This window comes from Loxodonta africana, chromosome 2, assembly GCF_030014295.1.
Source record: "Loxodonta africana isolate mLoxAfr1 chromosome 2, mLoxAfr1.hap2, whole genome shotgun sequence".
Classification (NCBI taxonomy): Eukaryota; Metazoa; Chordata; class Mammalia; order Proboscidea; family Elephantidae; genus Loxodonta; species Loxodonta africana.
The window spans coordinates 44837881-44859507 of NC_087343.1; the positions used below are offsets into that span (position 1 = coordinate 44837881).

Sequence of the window (21627 nt, forward strand, 5' to 3'; positions counted from 1 at the left end):
CTCCACCAAAAAAAAAAAAAAAAAAAAAGTCCTGGACCAGTTGGCTGCACTGGGGAATTATACCAAACATTTAGAGACGAATTAATACCAATACTGTTTAAAGTCTTCCAAAAGATAGAAATAGATAGAGAAGGAAGGGATACTCCCTATCTCATACTATGAAGCAAACATAACCCTGATACCCAAACCAGATAAAGATACCACAAGAAAAGAAAATTACAGACCAGTATCCTTTATGAATATAGATGTAGAAATCCTCAACAAAATACTAGTGGAGAAAATCCAACAGCATGTTACAAGTCATACGCTATGACCAAGTGGAATTTATTCCGGGAATTCAGTGATGGTCCAATATTAGAAAATCAATCAGCGTAATACATCACATCAACAGAACAAAAGAAAAGAACCATGTGATCACCCCTATGGATGCAAGAAAAGCATCTGATAAAATCCAACACCCTTTCTTGATGAAAACCCTAAAGAAGATTAGAATAGAAGGGAAATTTCTCAGTATGATTCAGGGCATATATAAAAAGCCAATAGCCAACATAGAAAGACTGAAAGCTTTCCCCTTGAAATTGGAAACATGAAAAGGGTGCACGCCTACACAACTTATATTCGATATTGTATTAGGAGTCCAAGCCAGAACAATTAGACAAGAAGAATAAATAAAAGGTATCCATATTGGAAAAGAAGAAGTAAAATTATCTCTACTTGTAGATATGATCCTATATATAGAAAATCCCAGAGTCCACAAGAAACTTCTAGAGCTAATTGAGGAATTTAGTGGAGTTGCAGGGTACAAGATCAACAAACAAAAATCAGTTGGGTTTCTATACGCCAGCAGTGAGAAATCTGAAAGGGAAATTAGGGAAACAATTACATTTGCAATAGCATATAAGAGAATAAAATACCTAAGAATAAATCTAACCAGGGACATGAAAGACATACAGTGAAAACTATAAAATACTGCTGAAATAAATGGAAAGATATTCCATGTTGATGAATTGGAAGACTTATATTGTTAAGACATCAACACTATTGTCCCCCCAAAATGTGTGTATCAACTTGGCGAGGTCATGATTCCCAGTATTCTGTGGTTGTTCTCCATTTTGTGATTGTAATTTATGTTAAAGGGGATCAGGGTGGGCTTGTAGCATCCTTGTCACATCCTTGATCCAATGTAAAGGGGGCTTCCCTGGGGTGTGGCCTGCACCACCTTTTATCTCTCAAGAGATAAAAGGAAAGGGAAGCTAGCAGAGAAAGGGAACCTCATACCACCAAAAAGCAGTGCTGGGAGCAGAGCACATCCTTTGGACTTGAGGTTCCTGCGCTGAGATGCTCCCAGACCAAGGGAAGACTGATGCATCACAAGGACCTTTCTCCAGAGCTGACAGAGAGAAAGCCTTCTGCTGGAGACAGCACACTGAATATGGACTTTTAGCCTACTGGACTGTGAGAGAATAAACTTCTCTTTGTTAAAGTCATCCACTTGTGGTATTTCTGTTATAGCAGCACTAGATGACTAGACAACTACCCAACGCAATCTACAGATATAACACAATCCCAATCAAAATTCCAATAGAAAAACCAGTCCTCATCTTTATATGGAATGGCAAGAGGCCCCAAATAGCTAAAACAATGTTGAAAGAGAAGAACAAAGTAGGAGGACTCACACTTCCTGACTTTAAAACATACTATGCAGCTACAGTAATCAAAACAGCTTGGTACTGGTATAACAATATGCACACAGACCAATGGGATAGACTTGAGAGCCCAAAATTAAACTCACACATCTATGGTTAACTAATTTTTTACAAGGGTGCCATTCCATGGTGAAAGAAGACTTCAATAAATGGTATTGGGAAAATTGGATTTCCACATGCAGAGAAATGAAACAGGATCCATGCCTCACACCATACACAAAAAGAAATTCAAAATGGATTAAGGGCCTAAAGGTGCAAACTAAAACCATAAAATCCTTAGAAGAAAATGCAGGGGCAACACTGTCAGGCCTAGCTTTTAACAATGGATTATCAAATATTATAAGAAAAGCACAAACGGCAAAAGTTAAAACCAAAAAAATTGGACCGCATAAAAATTAAAAATTTTGTTCACCAAAAGACTTTACCAAAAAAGTGACAAAAAGAAAGCTACCAACTGGGATAATGTCTTCTGAAAACCATACATATGACAAGACTATACTAACCAAAATATATATTTAAAACTTCAACATCAAGGAAAGGACAAATAACCCAATCATAAAATGCGCAAAGGACGCGAATAGACATTTCACCAAAGAGGACATTCAAAAGGTCACCAAACACAAGAAGAGATGCTCAGCATCATTAGCCATGAGAGACATGCAAATCAACACCACAGAGAGACCAAAAAAAACCTGAAAATAACAAATGTTGACAAGGATGTGGGAAAATTGAAACCCTTATCCACTGTTGGTGGAAATGCAAAGTGGTACAGCCATTATGGAAAACAGTGTGGCAATTCCTCAGTGATGGCAATATTGCATTGATTAAGGGTAGGGCTGAGCAGCTGATTGATGTAATTGCTGTCAGCTTGTACATCAGTAAAAAGCTGAACTGGAAAAAGTTGTGTAATAGATACATTTACAACAATGACAAAGAAAAAAAAAAAAAAAGAGTGTCTGCTGAGACTGCTTATGTAAAACCAAAAAACCTGATGGGACTTAGTTCCTTGGTTTGGAAGTTTAGGGTCATGGTTTCATAGGATAGCCCAGTTAATTGGCCTAACAACATGTTTAGTGCTTCTGTTCTACCCTCTAGTTTGTTGCATAGTACTTGGAGTCTTAAAAGCTTGCAAGTGGCCATCCAAGGCATGATAACCGGTCTCTTATTCACCTGGAGCAACAGAGGAAGAAGGAGAGTGAGGAATAGGTGGAGAGTATGGAATGTGTGGCTAATTACCTCCATGAACAACAGCCTCCTTTGCCATGAGATCAGTCACCATTACTGAACATTTTGATCACAGATTCTACAGAAGAATCCTGATCAAAAGGGGGAAATACAGAAGACAATTTTAAATTCTCATGGACTCCAGACTTTCTGGAGCCATGAAGGTTGGATGAGCCCCTGAAACTACTGCCCCGAAATAATCTTTAAATCTCGAACCAAAAATATCCCCTGAAGCCCTCTTAAAAACAAACAATATTTTAGCTTAACTAGTAAAAAATGTCTGCCTTGAAGATTATACTCTTTTAAGAACTATCTGTATGGGCTCAAATTGATAACAGCAACTCAAAAGATTAGATAGAAACCCTTGGTGAGCAGTGAGTTTATGTTAATGGAGGTGGAACAACTCACAAAAGGAAGGTGAGAATGGTTGCACAACTCGAAGAGTATAACCAATGTCACTAAACGATACATGTAGAAACTGCTGAATTGGTGTATGTTTTTGCAGAGTATATTCTCAATAATAAGAACAAAATACATAAAATTAAAGATAAGTTTACCATTTTTTAATGAAGTCTGGTTAAAACATCATATTTGGAAAATAGCAAATTAAAGTTACCTTTGATTTTTGTAGTAAGGAAGTAATGAAGCATGGGACAAAAGGTGAAAGCATAACAAAGTAATATTTTACTTAACGTATGAATAATTGGACCATGCTACACCTTCCTTTTATTTCAATTAAAGCAAAAGTAGCAAAAAGTGTTAAGGTAAGAATATTTAAGATCAATATTTGTGATTCTTTTGATATCAGAGTTCATTTCATTTATTTTATGCTAACAGATGTTCTTAAACTATGCATCATAATCTAACAAAACTTAAAAAAAAAGTGAGATATGTGCATTTCTAACCAATTCAATTTTACTTGTGGATCTCAAAAGTGAAAATTTGTGTAGCTAACAAGCTTTTAAAATAAAATTTGGATTTTGTGCCAGAGTCACAATAACTGAAATCTGTCTTTACCTATATCTATGTTTGACGTGAAAATAAAATTTGTATAGTTCTCTGTATTTCTTTTCTATAAATGGTCAAAAGGAACATTTCAAGATCTATCCTGAAATACAACACTGTAAGTGATATGTCTACAAGGAAGACCATTTAATATGACTATTATTCAAATTTACACACCAACCACTAATGCTAAAGATGAAGAAAATGAAGGTTTTTACCAACTTCTGCAATCTGAAATTGATCAAGCATGTAATCAAGATGCACTGATAATTACGGGAGACTAGAATGTAAAAGTTGGAAACAAAGAAGAAGGATGGATAGTCGGAAAATGTGGCCTTGGTGATAGAAATGGTGCCAGAGATTGCACGACAGAATTTTGTAAGACCAATGACTTCTTCATCACAAATATCTGTTTTCAACAGTATAAATGATGACTATACAAGTGAACCCCACTGGATAGAATACACAGGAATCAAATCAACTATATCTGTAGAAAGAGACGGTGGAAAAGCTCAATATCATCAGTCAGAACAAGGCCAGGAGCCGACTATGGATCAGACTATCAATTGCTCATATGCAAGTTCAAGTTGAAGCTGAAGAAAATAAAAACAAGTCCCTGAGAGCCAAGTATGACCTTGAGTATGCCCTGCCTGACTTTAAAGACCATCTTAATAATAGATTTGAGGCATTGAACACTGATGACCAAAGACCAGATGAGTTGTGGGATGCCATCAAGGACATCATACATGAAGAAAGCAAAAGTCATTAAAAAAACAGGAAAGAAAGAAAAGACCAAATTGGTGTCAGAAGAGACTCTGAAACTTGAACACAGAGTAGCTTAAGCAAATGAAAAAAATGACGAAGTAAAAAAGCTGAACAAAAGATTTCAAATGGCAGCTCAAGAAGAAAGAGTAAAGTATTATAATGAAACGTGCAAAAGCCTGAAGTTAGAAAACCAAAAGGGAAGAACATGCTCGACATTTCTCAAGCTGAAAGAACTGAAGAACAAAATCAAGCCTCAAGCTGCAATACTGAAGAATTCTATGGGCAAAATATTGAACGATGTAGGAAACAACCAAAGATGGTGGAAGGAATACAGCAGAGTCACTGTACCAAAAAGAAATGGTCAACATTAAATCATTTCAGGAGGTAGCATATGATAAAGAACAGATGGTATTGAAGGAAGAAGTCCAAGCTGCACTGAAGGCACTGGCAAAAAACAAAGCTCCAGGAATTGATGGAATACCAATTGAGATGTTTCAACAAATGGATGAAATGCTGGATGCGCTCACTCATCTATGCCAAGAAATTTGGAAGACAGGTACCTGGCCAACTGACTGGAAGAGGTCCATATTTATGCCCATTTCAAAGAAAGGTGATCCAATGGAATGTGGAAATTATCGAACAGTATCATTCATATCACATGCAAGAAAAATTTCGCTGAAGAGAATTCACAAATGGTTGCAGCAACACATCAACAGAGAACTATCAGAAATTCAAGCCAGATTGAGAAGAGGATGTGGAACAAAGGATATCGTTGCTAATGTCAGATGGATCTTGGCTGAAAGCAGAGAATACCAGAAAGATATTTACCTTTATTTTACTGACTATGCAAAGGCATTTGACTGTGTGGATCATAACCAATTATGGATAATGTTGCAAAGAATGAGAATTTCAGAACATTATTTGTGTTATTTGAAACCTGTACATAGACTAAGAGGCAATGGTTCAAACAGAACAAGGGGATACTGTGTGGTTTAAAATCAGGAAAGATGTGCATCAGGGTTGTATCCTTTCACTATGCTTATTAAGTCTGTATGCTGAGCAAATAATTTGAGAAGCTGGAATACACGAAGAAGACTGTGGCATCAGGATTGGAGGAAGACTCATTAACAAACTGCAGTATGCAGATGAAAGTGAGGAGGACTTGAAGCATTTAGTGATGAAGATCAAAGACCACAGCCTTCAGTATGGATTATACTTCAACATAAAGAGAACAAAAATCCTCACAACCGGACCGATAAGAAACATCATGGTAAACAAAGAAAAGATTGAAGTTGTCAAGGATTTGAATTTACTTGGATCCACAGTTGAAGCCCATGGAAGCAGCAGTCAAGAAACCAAGTGACGTTATTGCATTAGGCAAATTTGCTGTAAAAGACCTCTCTTAAGTGTTCAAAAGCAAAGAAGTCACTTTGACCACTAAGGTGCCTGACCCAAGCCATGGTATTTTCTATCACCTCATATGCATGTGAAAGCTGGAGAATGAATAAGGAAGACTGAAGAATCGATGCCTTTGAATTTTGATTTTGGTGAAGAATATTGAATATACCATGGACTACCAGAAGAAAGAACAAATCTGTCTTGGAAGAAGTACAGCCAGAATGCTCCTAGAAGCAAGGATGGCAAGACTTCATCTCTCATACTTTGTGCATGTTATCAGGAGGGACCATTCCCTGGAGAAGGACATCATGCTTGGTAGAGGGTCTGCATAAAAGAGGAAGACCTTTAACAAGATGGATTGACACAGTGGCTGCAGCAATGGACTTAAACACAGCAATGATTGTGAGGTTGGTGCAGGATCAGGCAGTATGTCATTCTGTTGTACGTAGAATCAGCATGAGTTGGAACTGACTCCACGGTACCTAACAACAACAACTATAAATGGTAATAGTGACAAGTTTGTTTGTTTTTTTTTTCATGAGTTAAAATGGGTGGTTCTGCCTTCATTTTGGATTTTCTCTTAAAATAAATTGGACAAGAAAATACAATAGTAAATGTTTTTATGGTAGATTCATGTCCATATTAATAATAATAATAATAATAATAATAATAATAATAATAATAATAAAATGACCTATGTTGACTGAAGCTGTCACCAATGAAGTCAATCTCATTAAGAGTTGTTGTTCTTAGTTGCTGTAAAGTCGATTCTAATTCATTGCAATCCCATGTGTTTGAAGTAGAGCTGCTCCATAGGGTTTTCAAGGAAGTGACCTTTCACGAGCAGATCGCCAGGCGTGTCCATCGAGGTACCTTGGGTAGGTTCAAACTGGCAACCTTTCTACTAACAGTCGAACACCTAACCATTTGTGCTCAAGGACGTCTTAAGAGTTGTTAGGGCCTTGTAAAGCCTCTGTACTAAAATTAGAAGAAATGTATAAGAAATTATAAAATATAGCCAGAGACCTAAATTATTCTAGCATCAAATGTATTTCTGTTTTTTAAATAGAATCTTTATATGATTAAGAGAAATGCTTCAAAACAGAGGATATAAACACTATTTTTGGCAATTAGAGATTCTCATTTTCGTATGCTTTTAGGTAATCTACTCTTTAACCTAATTGTTCTAAGATTTTATTATAGACCTGTATAAAACTTGTATGTAATAAAGTACTAAAACAGGCCTTTATCTGATCAAATAATTCATAACCTAGAGCTTAACTATCTCAATCTTAAATTATTAAAAAAAAATATTCTTGGATTCTCCAACTCCTGCTACATTCACTCCTATATCTTGCCTTTTTAAGAATTCTAAGGACAGCTTTCTATTCTGTTGAACGCTGTGGATTTTTTCTTTTGTGGTGCTACAGTACATAAATATCAATGATTGTGAATATTATTTGAGAAAGATATATCAAGGAGATAGAATGTGGGATGGTACTGTGCTGCTATTTTAGCTTCTTGAAATGATGTGATAATTTGGGACTCAGTTATGAAATCACTATTATATAGAATTTTTACAGGATTAATGACTTTTAATGCAGTATAGGTTTTATTGTCTAATTCCTTGAAGACTCTCTGTCAACACCTCATTCTACTAAAATAATGACTCAGAACAATGTCAAAACAAGTGACTTACCATGAATTTTTATGTAAGCTGTACATTACAATCTCTGTAACTAATCTTTTGAAGTAGAAAAATTCTTTCTTTGCTCACATGCTCCGTGTGAATCCATAGTAGGGAATGTTAATGAAAAATGCAAATCAACAAAATAAACAAACAAAAAAACTCGTCCTGTCATATTTAATCAGCTCTTCAATATTGAGATTTTTGACACACCAGGGATTCTCAAAGATATGAAATCATTATCTGGAAACCTCATGTTCAGAGAGCAGAACACAGTGGCTTGGAACAAATGTGTTGAAATATGTGGTAGGATAGAGCCAGTTAAAAAAGTTAACACCCACCCCCCATATGTGCCAATTAAGTTTTTTCCCCAAATGTTTGCTTGCTACCATGCAGATGTGTCTCAGGAGGAATAACTCACCTTTCAGGAGGGTGTTGTGAGTGTAAAATTACTCAGGAAGTAAAAAACAGTCTTTGGGAAAGATGGAAATTATACTTTTTCTAATATATTCAAAATTTTTTTACTTAATAAAAATGACTCCTGATATTATCTCCTCATAATTTCATTTGTTGTGAGTAAATCCAGAAATCAAGTTAAATTTACTCAATTGGGGCTTATGTAGTTTCAAAAGCAATAAAATCATATTACATAGAGGTACGTAGGGAAGAGGAACAACATCCCACTTCAAGGGAAAATGCTCATAATTAATAGAAAGAAAAAACAAACTGTGATGTATAATACCTAATATAAATTATTATCCTAGTTTTATAAAATTTTTCTCCTTCCTCTTTTCCTCTCTCTCTACTTTTGGGGCTTGAATTTATTGTTGTTGTTAGGTGCTGTTGAGTCGGTTCCGACTCACAACAACTCTGTGTACAACAGAACAAAACACTGCCTAGTCCCGTACCATCTTCACAATCATTGCTATGTTTGAGTCCATTATTGCAGCCACTGTGTCAGTCCATCTTGTTGAGGGTCTTTCTCTTTTTTTGCTGCCCGTCTACTTTACCAAGCATGATGTCCTTTTGAAGTCTCCAAGGACTTCAAGATTAGACTTCAAATTAAGGAGACAGTTTCAATTTCTGAATTTTTTCAATGAGCATATGTTATTTTATAAATGGAAAAAAAATTTAAGCAAAGAAATGATCCATTGGATTTGGGAAAATCTAAAGCTACTTTAAAGTCCCTCCCTCTCTGATGCCCAAAGGAAATGGAAAACATTTTGGCCACAAATCATTCAGCTCATGCCTTATTTCACCCTCTGTAGAAAATTCTTCTCTAGTGACAGGAGGTGGGAAAACTCACAGCTTATGAAATACCAAGCTGTGAAGTACGGGCAAATATTAGTGAGAAATTCTGAACATTTAGGGATATGCCAGAAATATTTAAGATCTCCACGCCCACACAGCATGTGCTTCCACAAGTAAGTGGGTGAGACTTTATCAAGTGTAATAATGGCTATGAAAGTGGCTATACTCCACTCTATAATGGTAATTGCTTTAGCCTCTAATTTCTATCATTTCCAGCTTCAGGTTTAAGTAAGCTATGTTTTCTTTTCCTTGATGGATTAAACAGGAATGGAGGGTAAAGAAAATATTAGGGACACCACGGTGTTAGATTGCTAACATCTTTGCTGTGAATTAGAAGGTATGGAAAAAGGAGCTGAAAGATTTAGAGGCTCCCCAATGATACTCAACAAGCTAACCACATTGCTCAGGCTAAGATAGAGAACTTCTGTCTTCCAAGTAGTTATACTAACTGCTCAGCAGACTTCTTCCTGTGTCTGTATGTCTGACTTTCATCTAGCTAGCCAATGTAATTTCCAAATTGTTACATTAAATTCAGCAACCCACGTGCAAGGTTCTAGGCACTGTACAATGTGCTAGGAATACAATGGAGAGAGCATCTCATTGAAACTACTCTCAATTTCAGAGTTTAATAAAAGTAATAGACTGATAAAATAATAATGACAATTATAGCAACAAAAACAGCAAGATGGTGGCATTGGGGAAAGACATGAATTATGGTGGGGTGGCTGGGAAGTAGGGAGTGGGGGTGCTTCCAATTTTAGATGACAACTGAGTTGTACTTAATAGACAATTATAGGCATTCCAGACAGAATAGTAAAGACGGGTGAAATAGCATAATTCATTCAGGGAATGACAAGAACATAGTTGGTATTTCTGGGATGATAGCTGCAGATGGGGAAGCAGCAGTCATTGAGGTTGGGGCTAGACTGTAAGGGGTTTTTTATTGAGTCTGAAGATTTTTTTGTGTTTTTAAAAATAGTATTTGGGTAACAGTGTCATGGGTGGATTGCTGAGAGTGAGGATGAAGACAGACATATTATTTGAAAGGCTATTGCAATAACCTAGGTAAGGGAGTATTGAATTTATATAGCAATCACCCCAAATTCTATAGAGATATGGGTGGAATTGATCAGAAGTTAAGAAAATTAAGAAATGTCAAGGATCAAGTCCAAAGAAAGAAGCAGAAGATATGGAAAAATAAAAATGAAGCAGGTGTGATAATTAAATCTTGGAATAATGCTTGACCAGAAAGGCAGTGCCTATTGGCTCAACTTTCAACTGACAGCACTTGGATTTAAAAAACACACACAAAAAAATTATTTTTGCACGAGGGCTTTTCTCTGGCTTCTAGAACTCTCTTTGTCAGCTTGATCAGCATCCTGAATGACTTCTCACCTGCCCAGGAGTAGGTTTCAACTTCAAAAGGACAGAAGTTGGTGTGTACACACCCCAATTCCTTTTCCCACTGGATGGGATAACACAAATACTCAGAGTTCCTCAGCAGGACTAAGCTCCAATTATCCAGTGGTAACTCTTTCGATAACAAGGCTATATTGGCTACCTTCCTTTCCCCGTCTCACTTCTCCACTGCCTACTGGTGCTTCCTGGAATCACTTTCCAGACAAACTACTTGCACACACTTCCTTATCTCAGGGTCGGCTTCTGGAGGAAGCCATCATAAGGCAAAATCCAACCCAAAGAATGTCTTCAAGTAAAAAGCAGCAGATAACAAACAAACAAACAAAATAAACCTTTTTGCCGTCGAGTCGATTCCAACTCATAGCGACCCTATAGGACAGAGTAGAACCGTCCCATAGGGTTTCCAAGGAGTGGCTGGTGGATTAAAACTGCCGACCTTTTGGTTAGCAGCCATAGCTCTTAACCACTGCCACTAGGAAGATGGGAGTCTCTTCTCTGAGCTCCTGTTACTGGTGGTGTATCTATTCCTGCTCATCTGTATTTGTCTCTTGGAGCACTGGCAACTAGTTATTTCTAGTGAGCTTCAAGTCTTAATAGTGCACTGCTCTTGCCTTTTTATCTTTTGTTCCCTTATTCCATTTTCTCCTTTTAAAAGCCAATTACACCTCCTCCACGGTAACCTTAAATCCATTTTTCCCACCACTGAGTCACAGTGTTTTATTCTTGAAACTTCATTTCAGTTCCTGTCCCTGGGTTACCTTTCTCTCATTAGAATTCAACTCAGAGTCCATGGTTTCTGTGCAAACAACTAAGTTGATCTGTGGCAGCCATGATCAATATCAGCAGTCATGTTGGGTATCCAATCCCAGATATGCTGGTGTGTTGATGCTTGGTGCCATTGAATAGATGCCGGGTCATAGAGACCCTATTTTCAATTACTCTTCCCTGGACTTTATTAAAGGAAACAAACTTCCTTTAATGACTGACAAAAACATTTCCATCTGTCAGCTGCACTAGCTGGTAAAGTGAAAAAGGACAAGGACTCTGTTGTATTTGTTTGGAATTGAATGTTGCATTAAGCATACCCAAGTAGGAAATAAAAGAAGTGAATTTACAAGGTAGGAAAACTGGAAATTCTAGATGTGAAATATGGTATATAATTTTAAAACCAGGACAGAGCAAGAGTTGCTACCTTTAGCACAGAAGTTTTCACTTTAGTGCACATAATCACAAGCTAGGGAAGATGTTATGGTCACAGATTCCATCCGACGCCCAGAGCTCACGATTCATCAAGTCAATGGTGAGTCCAGGCAACTACGATTTTAGTACATACTCAATGCTTTTTTGGTGTTAGTGGTCTATAGAACTGCACTTTGCATTTTGAGAAGCACTAATTTGGCATTACCTTGGCATCAAAGTATGTGTGTGTGTGTTTGAATAATACATAAAACCTGTGATACACACATGCTTATAGAGAGTACATCTGGTAATTGAAGAGATAGAAATAAAATGCCCTGATTTCAGCACAGCAAAATCTCCGGTTTCTTAAGGTTGTCCACAACTCCCAAAGCAAAGAGTAAAAAGAACTAATAGCTGTATGGCATAAGCGGTAACTCACATTTTCCTTCTTCATTCCTGCAGAGAACTTTTGTATCATCTGTATTTTGTATAACTTCAAGAGACTCGCCAGGCTTCACCTGTAGATCTCTGGTCCCCCACTTTTTAGAAGTGAAGGAGGGTGCAATTTTGGTTGAATATAGGACTCTAATTTCACCTTCATACTGGAAAAAAACAAAGAAAAACATTTCAATTATTAGCTGATGTATATTGCAACAATTCATTTATTGAAAGATTTATTAAAACGTTCTTTGCTAAATAAGTAGCTTGTTGTTTTCAACGAATAATGTAAGAACATTAAAAAAAACTTGGGGTGGGGACTCCCTCATAACCTCATGAGCCTAATATTAGAACTATTTTTAGATTACCTTTGAATGAAGGCTCAAAGGACAGCTATTTTCAGATGATTATTCTCAGAGTATGTATACTGACATGCATGACTGCTTAATTTTCTCTAAGAATAAATTTAAATCTAAAATAAATTGTTCAGAATAAAAGAACTTATGATGGAAAAGATAAATTGTGATACTGACAATTACACTTTTAAATGTACATTTTGGTACATAAAGATTATTGGTTCAGCTAGTCATTAGTGTTTTGAAATTTGTATCATATTTAAATATGACATACTTTAAATTTTTTCCTGAAGTCTTTTTCTTCTTTTTCCTGCTTTTTCAGCTTCTTAGGATCTTTTTCTTCTGTCTTTGCCTTTCCAATGTTGACTCCTTGACTAGGACGGTAGAACACACATAAAAAAATTAACGTTTTGCTTCAAATATATAAAAAAAAATAGTGTTGAATAGAGACTTAATTCATAACATTAAAGTTTTAAGTTTTATTTTTAATTAATATTTTTTTCTTAGAAATCTAGTACCGTTCAGTGTAACAAATGATGACATTTCATAACACAGAAGGGATTCTTCAGGAGAACACAGATTATAAATTAAAATGGAAGTAAGACATTATTATGTTGAACCATATAAAATCACTGATTTGTAGCTTAAACACGGCTGCTATACTGGCAGGTTCATATGGTTCAATCTATTCTTCAAGTATACATCTTTTTCGAATCTTTCATAGATAATTAAGTGGCCTGACCAATGTTATAGGGAAGGCTTTATAAAACAGAACACTTTTTAAAAAAACTGGTTTTTACGGCTTTTTGAAGTTTATCTACATGCTAATTTTTTTATGTACTTAAAATGGGGTTACAGTGGGAGGTAGGAAATGTTGGTTAATGAAAAAATTTTAAGTAAAAGTTAACATTTTAGATATAAGAAGGAGTATCTTAAGGATGATGGCTAATATATAATCTTTATTTTAATCACCGTATCGATTGTTCATTTTCTGTGTGTGAGAGAGAGAGGCATATTTCAAGCGTTTTGGATCAATTAATGGAGTTAATATTTAAATCAAACCAAACCAAACACCCAGGCATAAAAACATGGAAATCCACTATATCCCATATACACCAACTGGACTAAAGTCAACTTCCCCAAGTGAAGTGAATAAGCTTCAGATGATGATTCTCCAGTTTGTGGCCACACAAAGAATCACCCTGGAAGCTTTTAAAAAATACCAATGCCCTTGCCCAATCCTTAGAAATTCTAATTTAATTAGTCTGAGGGGGTCCCAGGTACTGACATATATTGTAAACTACCCCCCACCACACACACACAAAAAAGCCCAACCCAAATCCATTGCCGTCGAGTTGATTCCAACCCTTAGCAATGCTATAGGACAGAGTAGAACTGCCTCATAGGGTTTCCAAGGAGCAGCTGGTGGATTCGAACTGCTGACCTTTTGGTTAGCAGCCTATAGTTCTTAACCACTGTGCCATTGTGGGGGTGGGGGCAAAAAACTTCCCAGGTGATACTGATTTGCGCTGGGGTAGAGAACCATTTGCTACAGTTAAATATGGATGTTAGGGAAGGTCCATAAATCTCTGCAGAGGGAATTTTCAAAATCAGAATTACTTATAAATACTGTAAAATCTAAAAAGCTGATACTAATTTTTATTTAGATCGTCTATGAAAAAGTTTTGTTTGTAACGGTTTAGTTAGAATGTTTGACCCTTAATTTTTGAATCTTGGAAATTAGCTTGCTTGGTATGAAATGAATCTCACAATATTCTGCTTTAGGTTCTGCATCCAGTGCCAGGGTCTCCTGCCTTGTGGCGCTCCCGGCATTCGTGGAATTGCTGACCCAGATTAGCTTTCTGGGGCTATTCAGAAAATATATGAATGCTACAAATGCCCACAAGCTGTCTTTGAAAATTGTTTACTGAAATGTATTTAAAGCTACCATACTACGTTAAAGAACATAAAATTGTTTTACTTTTGAAATAAGCAACATGTAAGAAAGTATGGAAGTCCCTGGGTGACGTCAGCGGTTAATGCACTATGTTGCTAACTGAAAGGTTGATGGTTTGAGTCCACCCCGAGGCACCTTGGAAGAAAGTCCTGGCAATCTACTTCCAAAAAATCAGCCATTGAAAACCCAATGGAGCACATTTCTACTCTGACACACATGAGGTCACACTGAGTTGGAGACAACTTGGTGGCCACTGGTTTCCTGGTTTTAAGAAAGCAACACATATCATATAAACAATCAGCTGAGATTTATTTTGGGTGAAGGTGTGATTCTGGGTCCCTGGAAGATTGTTTTACAGAATGTGGAGGCATTTCTACACTAATATAAAACAGAAATGCACTAAAAATTGTCAGAGACAGAACTTGAAGAACTGACCTCCTGATGGTGAGGAATATTACAACTCGAACACGTCACTGAAGACCATGAGATTTTCCTTTCGTGGAGAACTGAAAAAGGAGAATAACTATTCCCTTTTCAGCTTTCTTGTTTATTTTACCTGTAGAACTTGGTCTTCATATATGAATGGCAGCTATTTTCCATTTGGATTCTTTGATCTTGATACTGTCTTTAGTTCAGTAAGATTAGTTTAACTATGATGATAAAAACATAAACACTTGGCAGTTCACTGGTGCATATTTACCAGAACAGCTCAGAAGACACCGCTTATTGTGCTCCATTTCTGTTACTTTCGTCCTTTAACTAACCAAGCACAGCTGTCTTCATTAATCTTTTTGTCTTGAAAATGCTGGAGGTATTCCTACTCTTTATATCAGATCATCTCTCATAGTTCCGGGAGTATAAGGAAGCATCCTACTATGACACTTCCAATTTTGAAAGAATTTTCAAAAGGATTTCTTCCGTATCAACTTATCTTAACAGGTTTTCAGACAATTTTAACCTAAAATTAAATTGAAATCTTAGGTGTGCTGAAGAATGTCACTATTCACTGTGGTCTGGCTTTTAAAATTTTGAATAGAATCTTTGAGAATCTGATGCATTTATGAAAAAGGGACATGCTAAAAATCCTCTGAAAAATAAAGCCTCTTTTTTCCATAAAAGAAAACAATCTTCTTGTCGAGGACAGAGGATGCTTGAACACGATAGGTGAGGGCTGAGGTACGAACTAAGCAGTATATCCAAGACGTAAAAAATTTTGGAAAAAAAAAAAAGAGTAAAAACAAAAGGAGAATAGGAGGTGGTATTTTTTGAGGGAGTGAATGAATAAATGATGGCAGAAATCAGTGAGTCATAGGGCACAGGATAATTAGGAGACAAGGAGACAAGAATCTGGGATGGGGGTGAGAGAGGGAATGAAGGAAAGTCAGCGAGAGAGAGAGAGCGCGAAAGCGCGCGAGAGAAAAAGAAAGAGAGAGAGAAAGAAGACTCAGGAGGCAGGGTCAGGGCTTTCCACTGAAAACCCAGCAGGAACTTTAGATCTGGGAATGAGAAGGAAACGCTGATTCGGGGAGAACACAGCTTATAGGATCGCACACAGTAGACGCACACCCACTCAGGTTTTTATGCCAGTTGAAATTTCTTGAGCAGTCTCATTTTCATTACTTCATGTTGCTGAAAACATTTAAATTACCTGGTCTCTGTTGATGGAGGAGGGAAGTCGGAAGCATCCACATCATCGTAAACTTCCTCACCCATGTCTAACAAACAGACAAAATAGCAAATTTTGAAAAAAAAATTAGTTTGGGTTTTGACATGACCATTCAGTGATGTTTTCATATGGAGATTGTTTTAAGAACAATCAACGTTTTCCTGGTGTCTGGGTACATTTCTCCTAGAAGAACTTCCCGTTCCTTAAAGAAGAATGTTGTCCTTATCTCCCTGGATATGAGTGTTAAATTTCCCTAAAAATAAACAGTGACCATGATTATAACCATGATTATTTGAAAATAAAACAGTGACTGTGATTACCTGAAGATCCACAAGTGGGACGAATGGCCAGAATAGCAGATTGCTGACAACCAAATCAACACTACTGGCCATAGGCAGTGCAGATTGAAATCAAGATTCTTATGGGATTTCGGGTGCTGTGAAAATTATATCCATCCATCCGTCCGTCTGTCCGTCCGTCCGTCCATCCATCCCTATCTGTCTGTCTATCATCTATCTATCCATCCATCCATCCCTCTATCTACCTACTTACCTACCTATCATCTATCCATTCATCCATCAATCCATCCATCTAATTGTGCTATGTAATTCTCTTTTATTAACTGATCTATTTCTCAGTAACTTTTACCTTACAGTGATATTAGGAGTGGCATCACCTTCAAATCCAAAGATTATTTCTATTAATAAGACACTTCTGATACCAGCAGAAGTTGAAGATGAATATTGGTGAAAAGTTGCCATGATCTTAACCAGTTTAATAGCTTTTCCCATCTGTAGATACTCTTTACTTCTAGAGTTCTTATTAACAAAGCTGGGAGGAATGCTTCCTCTCTGAGCCTATTAATTTGCTCCACAGCAAATTAAGCTGAAGAGATGAGTTGGAGAGAGTATAAATGTTTAAAGGAATGAAATGTACCCAGTTTAAATGCTCTCTGGTATTGGCAAAGAATTGATTTCCTTTCAGAATTCTCTCTTGGTTTTCTCCTCCTATTCAAGGTTAATAGAGTTAATCATATCACAGGATGAAACTTCCTCAGCTATATGATGAATTCATAATTGAGGTGCAATGGACCACTTTTATGTAGTCTTTTTAGTCATGGTCTTGTAACTCCCACAAAATGATTGGCTGGGAGTGTAAAAAATCGGGTGGGGATTGGTCAGTTTATTATGCAAATTGAGTAGTTTGTGGTCTACCAAGAGGAATGATCAGTTCATGGTACTGGTGGGGGAGCTATGACTTAAAACTAACAAGAAGCAGGCTTACATAAGGGTCAATTGCAGAGGTTCAGGGGGACCTCACTACCATCAAGAAAAAGAGTCTGAAGTGAGGTGTGTCCTTTGGAACAAGGACCCAGAGTTCCTGCTGAGGACCTTTTAGACCTAGAAGAAAGAGCAAGTGCTGAAGATAGCACAGGACAGTGAGAGACAGTGACGGTAGGCTTGCAGGCCCATGGAGTGAGAGCTGAGTGTCTTTGGGCAGGAGGCTTGCCAATGGAGCTAAAAGGCTATAACACTTGCTTATGCAGGGCAAGAGAGGCCTGCACGTGCCCCACGCAGGGGCCAGTATGGTGGCAAGAGAGTCCCACAGGCCTGGGTGGTGGGAGCCAATGAGAGAGGCTCAGGAGAGCCTGTGCAGGGGTCTTCTCACTGGCGAGGCAAGGCCCAGCGAAGCCCAGCAGCAGAGCAGAAGCCACCAGAGCTATGCAGGCCTCTCGGGTAGTGTGGTGGTAGCCAGAGGCAGCTGTGACGTGAACAAAGCATCTGACCTGAACCACAGAGTGCGTGCCCAGTGACATAAGAATGGTCTTGGGTGATTAGGGGAAGGGTAAGTGGTTCTCCTTTCGAGACTCTGTTGTTATTGTTTACTGTTTGCTTTCTATAAATAATAATTATGGCTTTCACTGTACTGCACTCTGTAAGCATCTAGTGTGTCTGCTGGATCACAGGTGAATGTAGCACCCAGGAAATGGTCGATGCCGGTGGGTATATGTGTCTCATTGCTAGCAGTCTTATGGTTGCCTGGAAGCTTGAGGTACAGCCTGTCTGTGTGTGCAATGCAGATAGACAGTCATGTACATACAATAATAAATACTGTTGTATCATTGGTGTCTGGAGGGGTAAAAGTTATTATTCCATGCACTTGCACTTAAAACACACTTGAGAACAAAACACAATTAAAACAAAATGCATATTTTGTAACTTAATTGATTATTTTTGTTCCATTTTATGCCAACTTTTTGTGGAGCTGTGTTTCTTGAATATCTTTAAAAACTTATAGACTAGGATACAAGTGCATCGTCAGGTATTGATCCATTTGTTAGCTTCTTGCAATTTTCAGATTAATACTGCAAATGAGATTCTATTGTCAGATGAACATTCTGGAGGAATAGATTATTTCTGGGTTTGGTTTGCTAGTTTAATATATTTTTAAATTAAAATAAACTTTTGAAAGACCCTGAATATTCTTGTGAGACTACATTTTATTTTGTTTAAAGTAAATAAAAAAAATCTTTTTCAGATATGTCTTAACCCACTGCTGTTGAGTTGATTCTGACTCATAGCAGCCTTATAGGACAGAGTATAACTGCCCCACAGAGTTTCCAAGGAGCGGCTGGTGGATTCGAACTGCCGACCTTTTGGTTAGCAGCTGTAGCAGTTAACTATCACACCACCAGGGTTTCCAAGATATGTCTTAGTAGAGGTAAAAATTAGCTGATGAAAATTGTACAAGTAATAAATTTTGTCATATTTAGCAGTGAAATACTTACCAAATATAAATTACACGTTTAAAAAATTAAAGAAATTTAGATTCACAGGGGCCTTGGTGGCATACAATATAGTGTGTTTTCAGAAATCTTTGGAATCTAATTGTCTAAATTGTGGGCTAAAGTGGAAATGCTCTGACTGAAGACGGGTATGGAGACCTGGGGGTAAGGTATTCATCTCTGTCTTGTCACTATCTCCATTGTGGCCCCTGTGACTCCTTGGTAGAACTGATTAAAAAACATCAATCTTTTTTACTTCCCTTTCCCTTCTATTTTATTGTTGAGAACTGTGGCCACTCAAGGTGAAGAGATTTGCCCAAGGTTATTATTTTTTATTATTTATTTATTATTTTTCAGTGACAGGGCTATAATTCAGGTATTTGACTAAAAACAATGCTTTCCTACTACCTAATCTACAAGAAATAAGATAAAAAAAAATATACAATTGGGTTTTAACTACTTACCTAACTGTGTAGGGGGAGAAGGAAAACTGAAAAGAAAGTGAGAATACAGTTATAACCAGACTAATACGAACCTAGAAATTGAGTCCTTTATTTAGAAGACATCATTATTTAGAACAGGTAACATCCCAGAGGCTTATAAAGGTTAATCTGTTGGCCATCATTCCCTTCTCATCCTCCATTTCTCCACGAAGTCCCCATTTTTGTCCAACCATTTGGAATTTAGCAAGACTTTCTTGAACTCCAACGTTGGCCAAAAAAGTCTACAGTCAAGACATTTTGTTGGTTTATTTTGCCAATAGCCATTGGACAAGTATTTTCAGATTTATTCTATGAGGTTTGGGCATGTTATTACATCAGAGTAAATTAAATGGACTCAATATTTTGGAGCCATTTTGTGGCCGAGCACTGACCCGAAACTGTATTTAAATCCAAGACTAGAAATGCAGACACAAAATTAACAAAGGTCACAGGAATATTTATTTGACCATGTTTCTTTTACGCATACTCAACCCCAGGAGAATGATGAATAAGAGAGGAATGTCCACTTAAACGAGAGAGTGAGAACTTATTAACAGAAGTGATCTGAAATCAGAATTGGCTGGCATTTAGTTGCAACAGAAAAAGACCTCCACTTTCATTATTTTCTGAGCTACAGCTTGTAAATACACACACACACACATCATTAGAAGAATGGTGCACAGGACAGGAATAGCCAGTAAAATTAGAGTGTGACAGATAGTTAATTCAAATGATCTAAAATCAGAACTGGGTGATTTGTTAATTTGAGCAGTAAAAACAACCTCTGGTTTTATTTGTTTCAAAGTAAGGATTATATTTAATTAATGTTGCATAAAGCAAATACTTCTTGTTATGTTTTCTTATAATTTCAAGTGCACTGTTTATTGAGTGTTGTTTTGGCATTTCACAAAGGGTTTACATTTAGGAATGGCATTCAGAATTAACATTTAATCAAGACTTCAGTTAAATATGGTAAATTCATCAGGTACATATAAAACAGTAAGAATTTCCAGCACCAGGAAACTGGAAATTATGTGTACTAAACGGTTATTTTTGGGGATGGAAAGAGAAACTTTTTGCCTTAGCATTTATTTAGACAAACAAGATATTTAAAATAATTTGAGATTATGAGAAATACATCATTCAAATAGAATATAATGATTGTGAACCAAAGTTACAAAGACTTGAAATACTGTATTCAGATAAAAGAAATTTCTACCAAATTAATGTTTAAAAGCATATATAATTTGAAGATTTGTCAATATAGAATAGATATTACATGTGGCATTAAAACAGTGAACTTTTAGATGTGATGCTATAGTTTTAGAGAAAGTTCTACTAAACGGAATGTGTTTGTATGTGAGTGTGTAAGTGAGAGTGAATGAGTGCGAACGAGTGTATTAGGGAGCGAGGGTATGTGTGTTTCTGTAGGGCTACACGCTTGTGTGCATGTTGATGGGGAAAGCAAAATATATTTTTGAAAAATATGGTGATTTTCTTAATGCTTTGAGCTCTTTTTATATAATTGCACAAGTTTAAGGATGATCGCATGGATGGGGCTAAGGTGATTAATGGTGACTAACATCGAAATGTTTAAGCCTAACCAAATTTGGTTATTGGTTATAAAATATTAGTAGCGTTTGATTAGATGGATATTAGTGCAGTTATTGTGCACTGGCTTTGGTGGGCTGGCTCTTACGATGAACCTTCATTATTGTCTGAATCAGAGACTTCTGATTTCTCTCGTATACTTTTCTTTTTGTCATCTTTCCCCTTTAACTTCTTCAAAATCCCCCAGGACCAGGAGTTACTCTTCTCTTCAACCTGTAGTGTGGAGCTTCGGAGCATGCAGGCATTGATCAGAATGCAATAAACAGTGGAATGTGACGACATTGGGCTTGATATTTCACATTTTTTGTAATTATACCAAATTGGTCATTCAGGCGATAAACAACTCATTGTATCCAACAAGATGGTGTTTGAGTACTGGGTTGGTTGTTTTTTTCTATTTAGTGAACTATCTCTTGGTTCTTAAAATATGAAGCTGAGTCAGCCGGGGATAAGTTTTAAACATCAATTTTCTGTGTTTTATGATTAAAAGTAGGTAATGTGCCATTTCAAAAAGTTGTATCACCCAAAGAAGTAAGTATTCAATACTGGCTCTGCCACTGAGAGCACATGATCTCGGTTTATTTGGGTGGCTTATAATTGTGATTATCAGACAAAGGATAGCTATGCAACTAATAAAC

General features: G+C 36.9%; 1 protein-coding gene across 6 annotated transcripts in view; it reads right to left on the bottom strand.

Moving 5' to 3' along the window:
* FYB1 (FYN binding protein 1) overlaps positions 1-21627 on the bottom strand; it is a 193421-nt gene that overhangs the window by 19574 nt on the left and 152220 nt on the right. For 5 of the 6 annotated variants that reach the window (XR_010318408.1, XR_010318406.1, XM_064271472.1 and 2 more), the window contains 5 exons: positions 21078-21215; positions 19361-19386; positions 16094-16160; positions 12763-12862; positions 12134-12296 (listed from right to left, as the gene is read on the bottom strand). Coding sequence is in view for 4 of the 6 variants with exons in the window: in XM_064271472.1 (XP_064127542.1) it covers positions 12134-12296; positions 12763-12862; positions 16094-16160; positions 19361-19386; positions 21078-21215 (494 nt within the window). In the remaining 2 variants the exon portion in view is untranslated. The remainder of the gene's footprint in view (positions 1-12133; positions 12297-12762; positions 12863-16093; positions 16161-19360; positions 19387-21077; positions 21216-21627) is intronic. The other variant, XM_064271470.1, reaches the window with a different exon arrangement.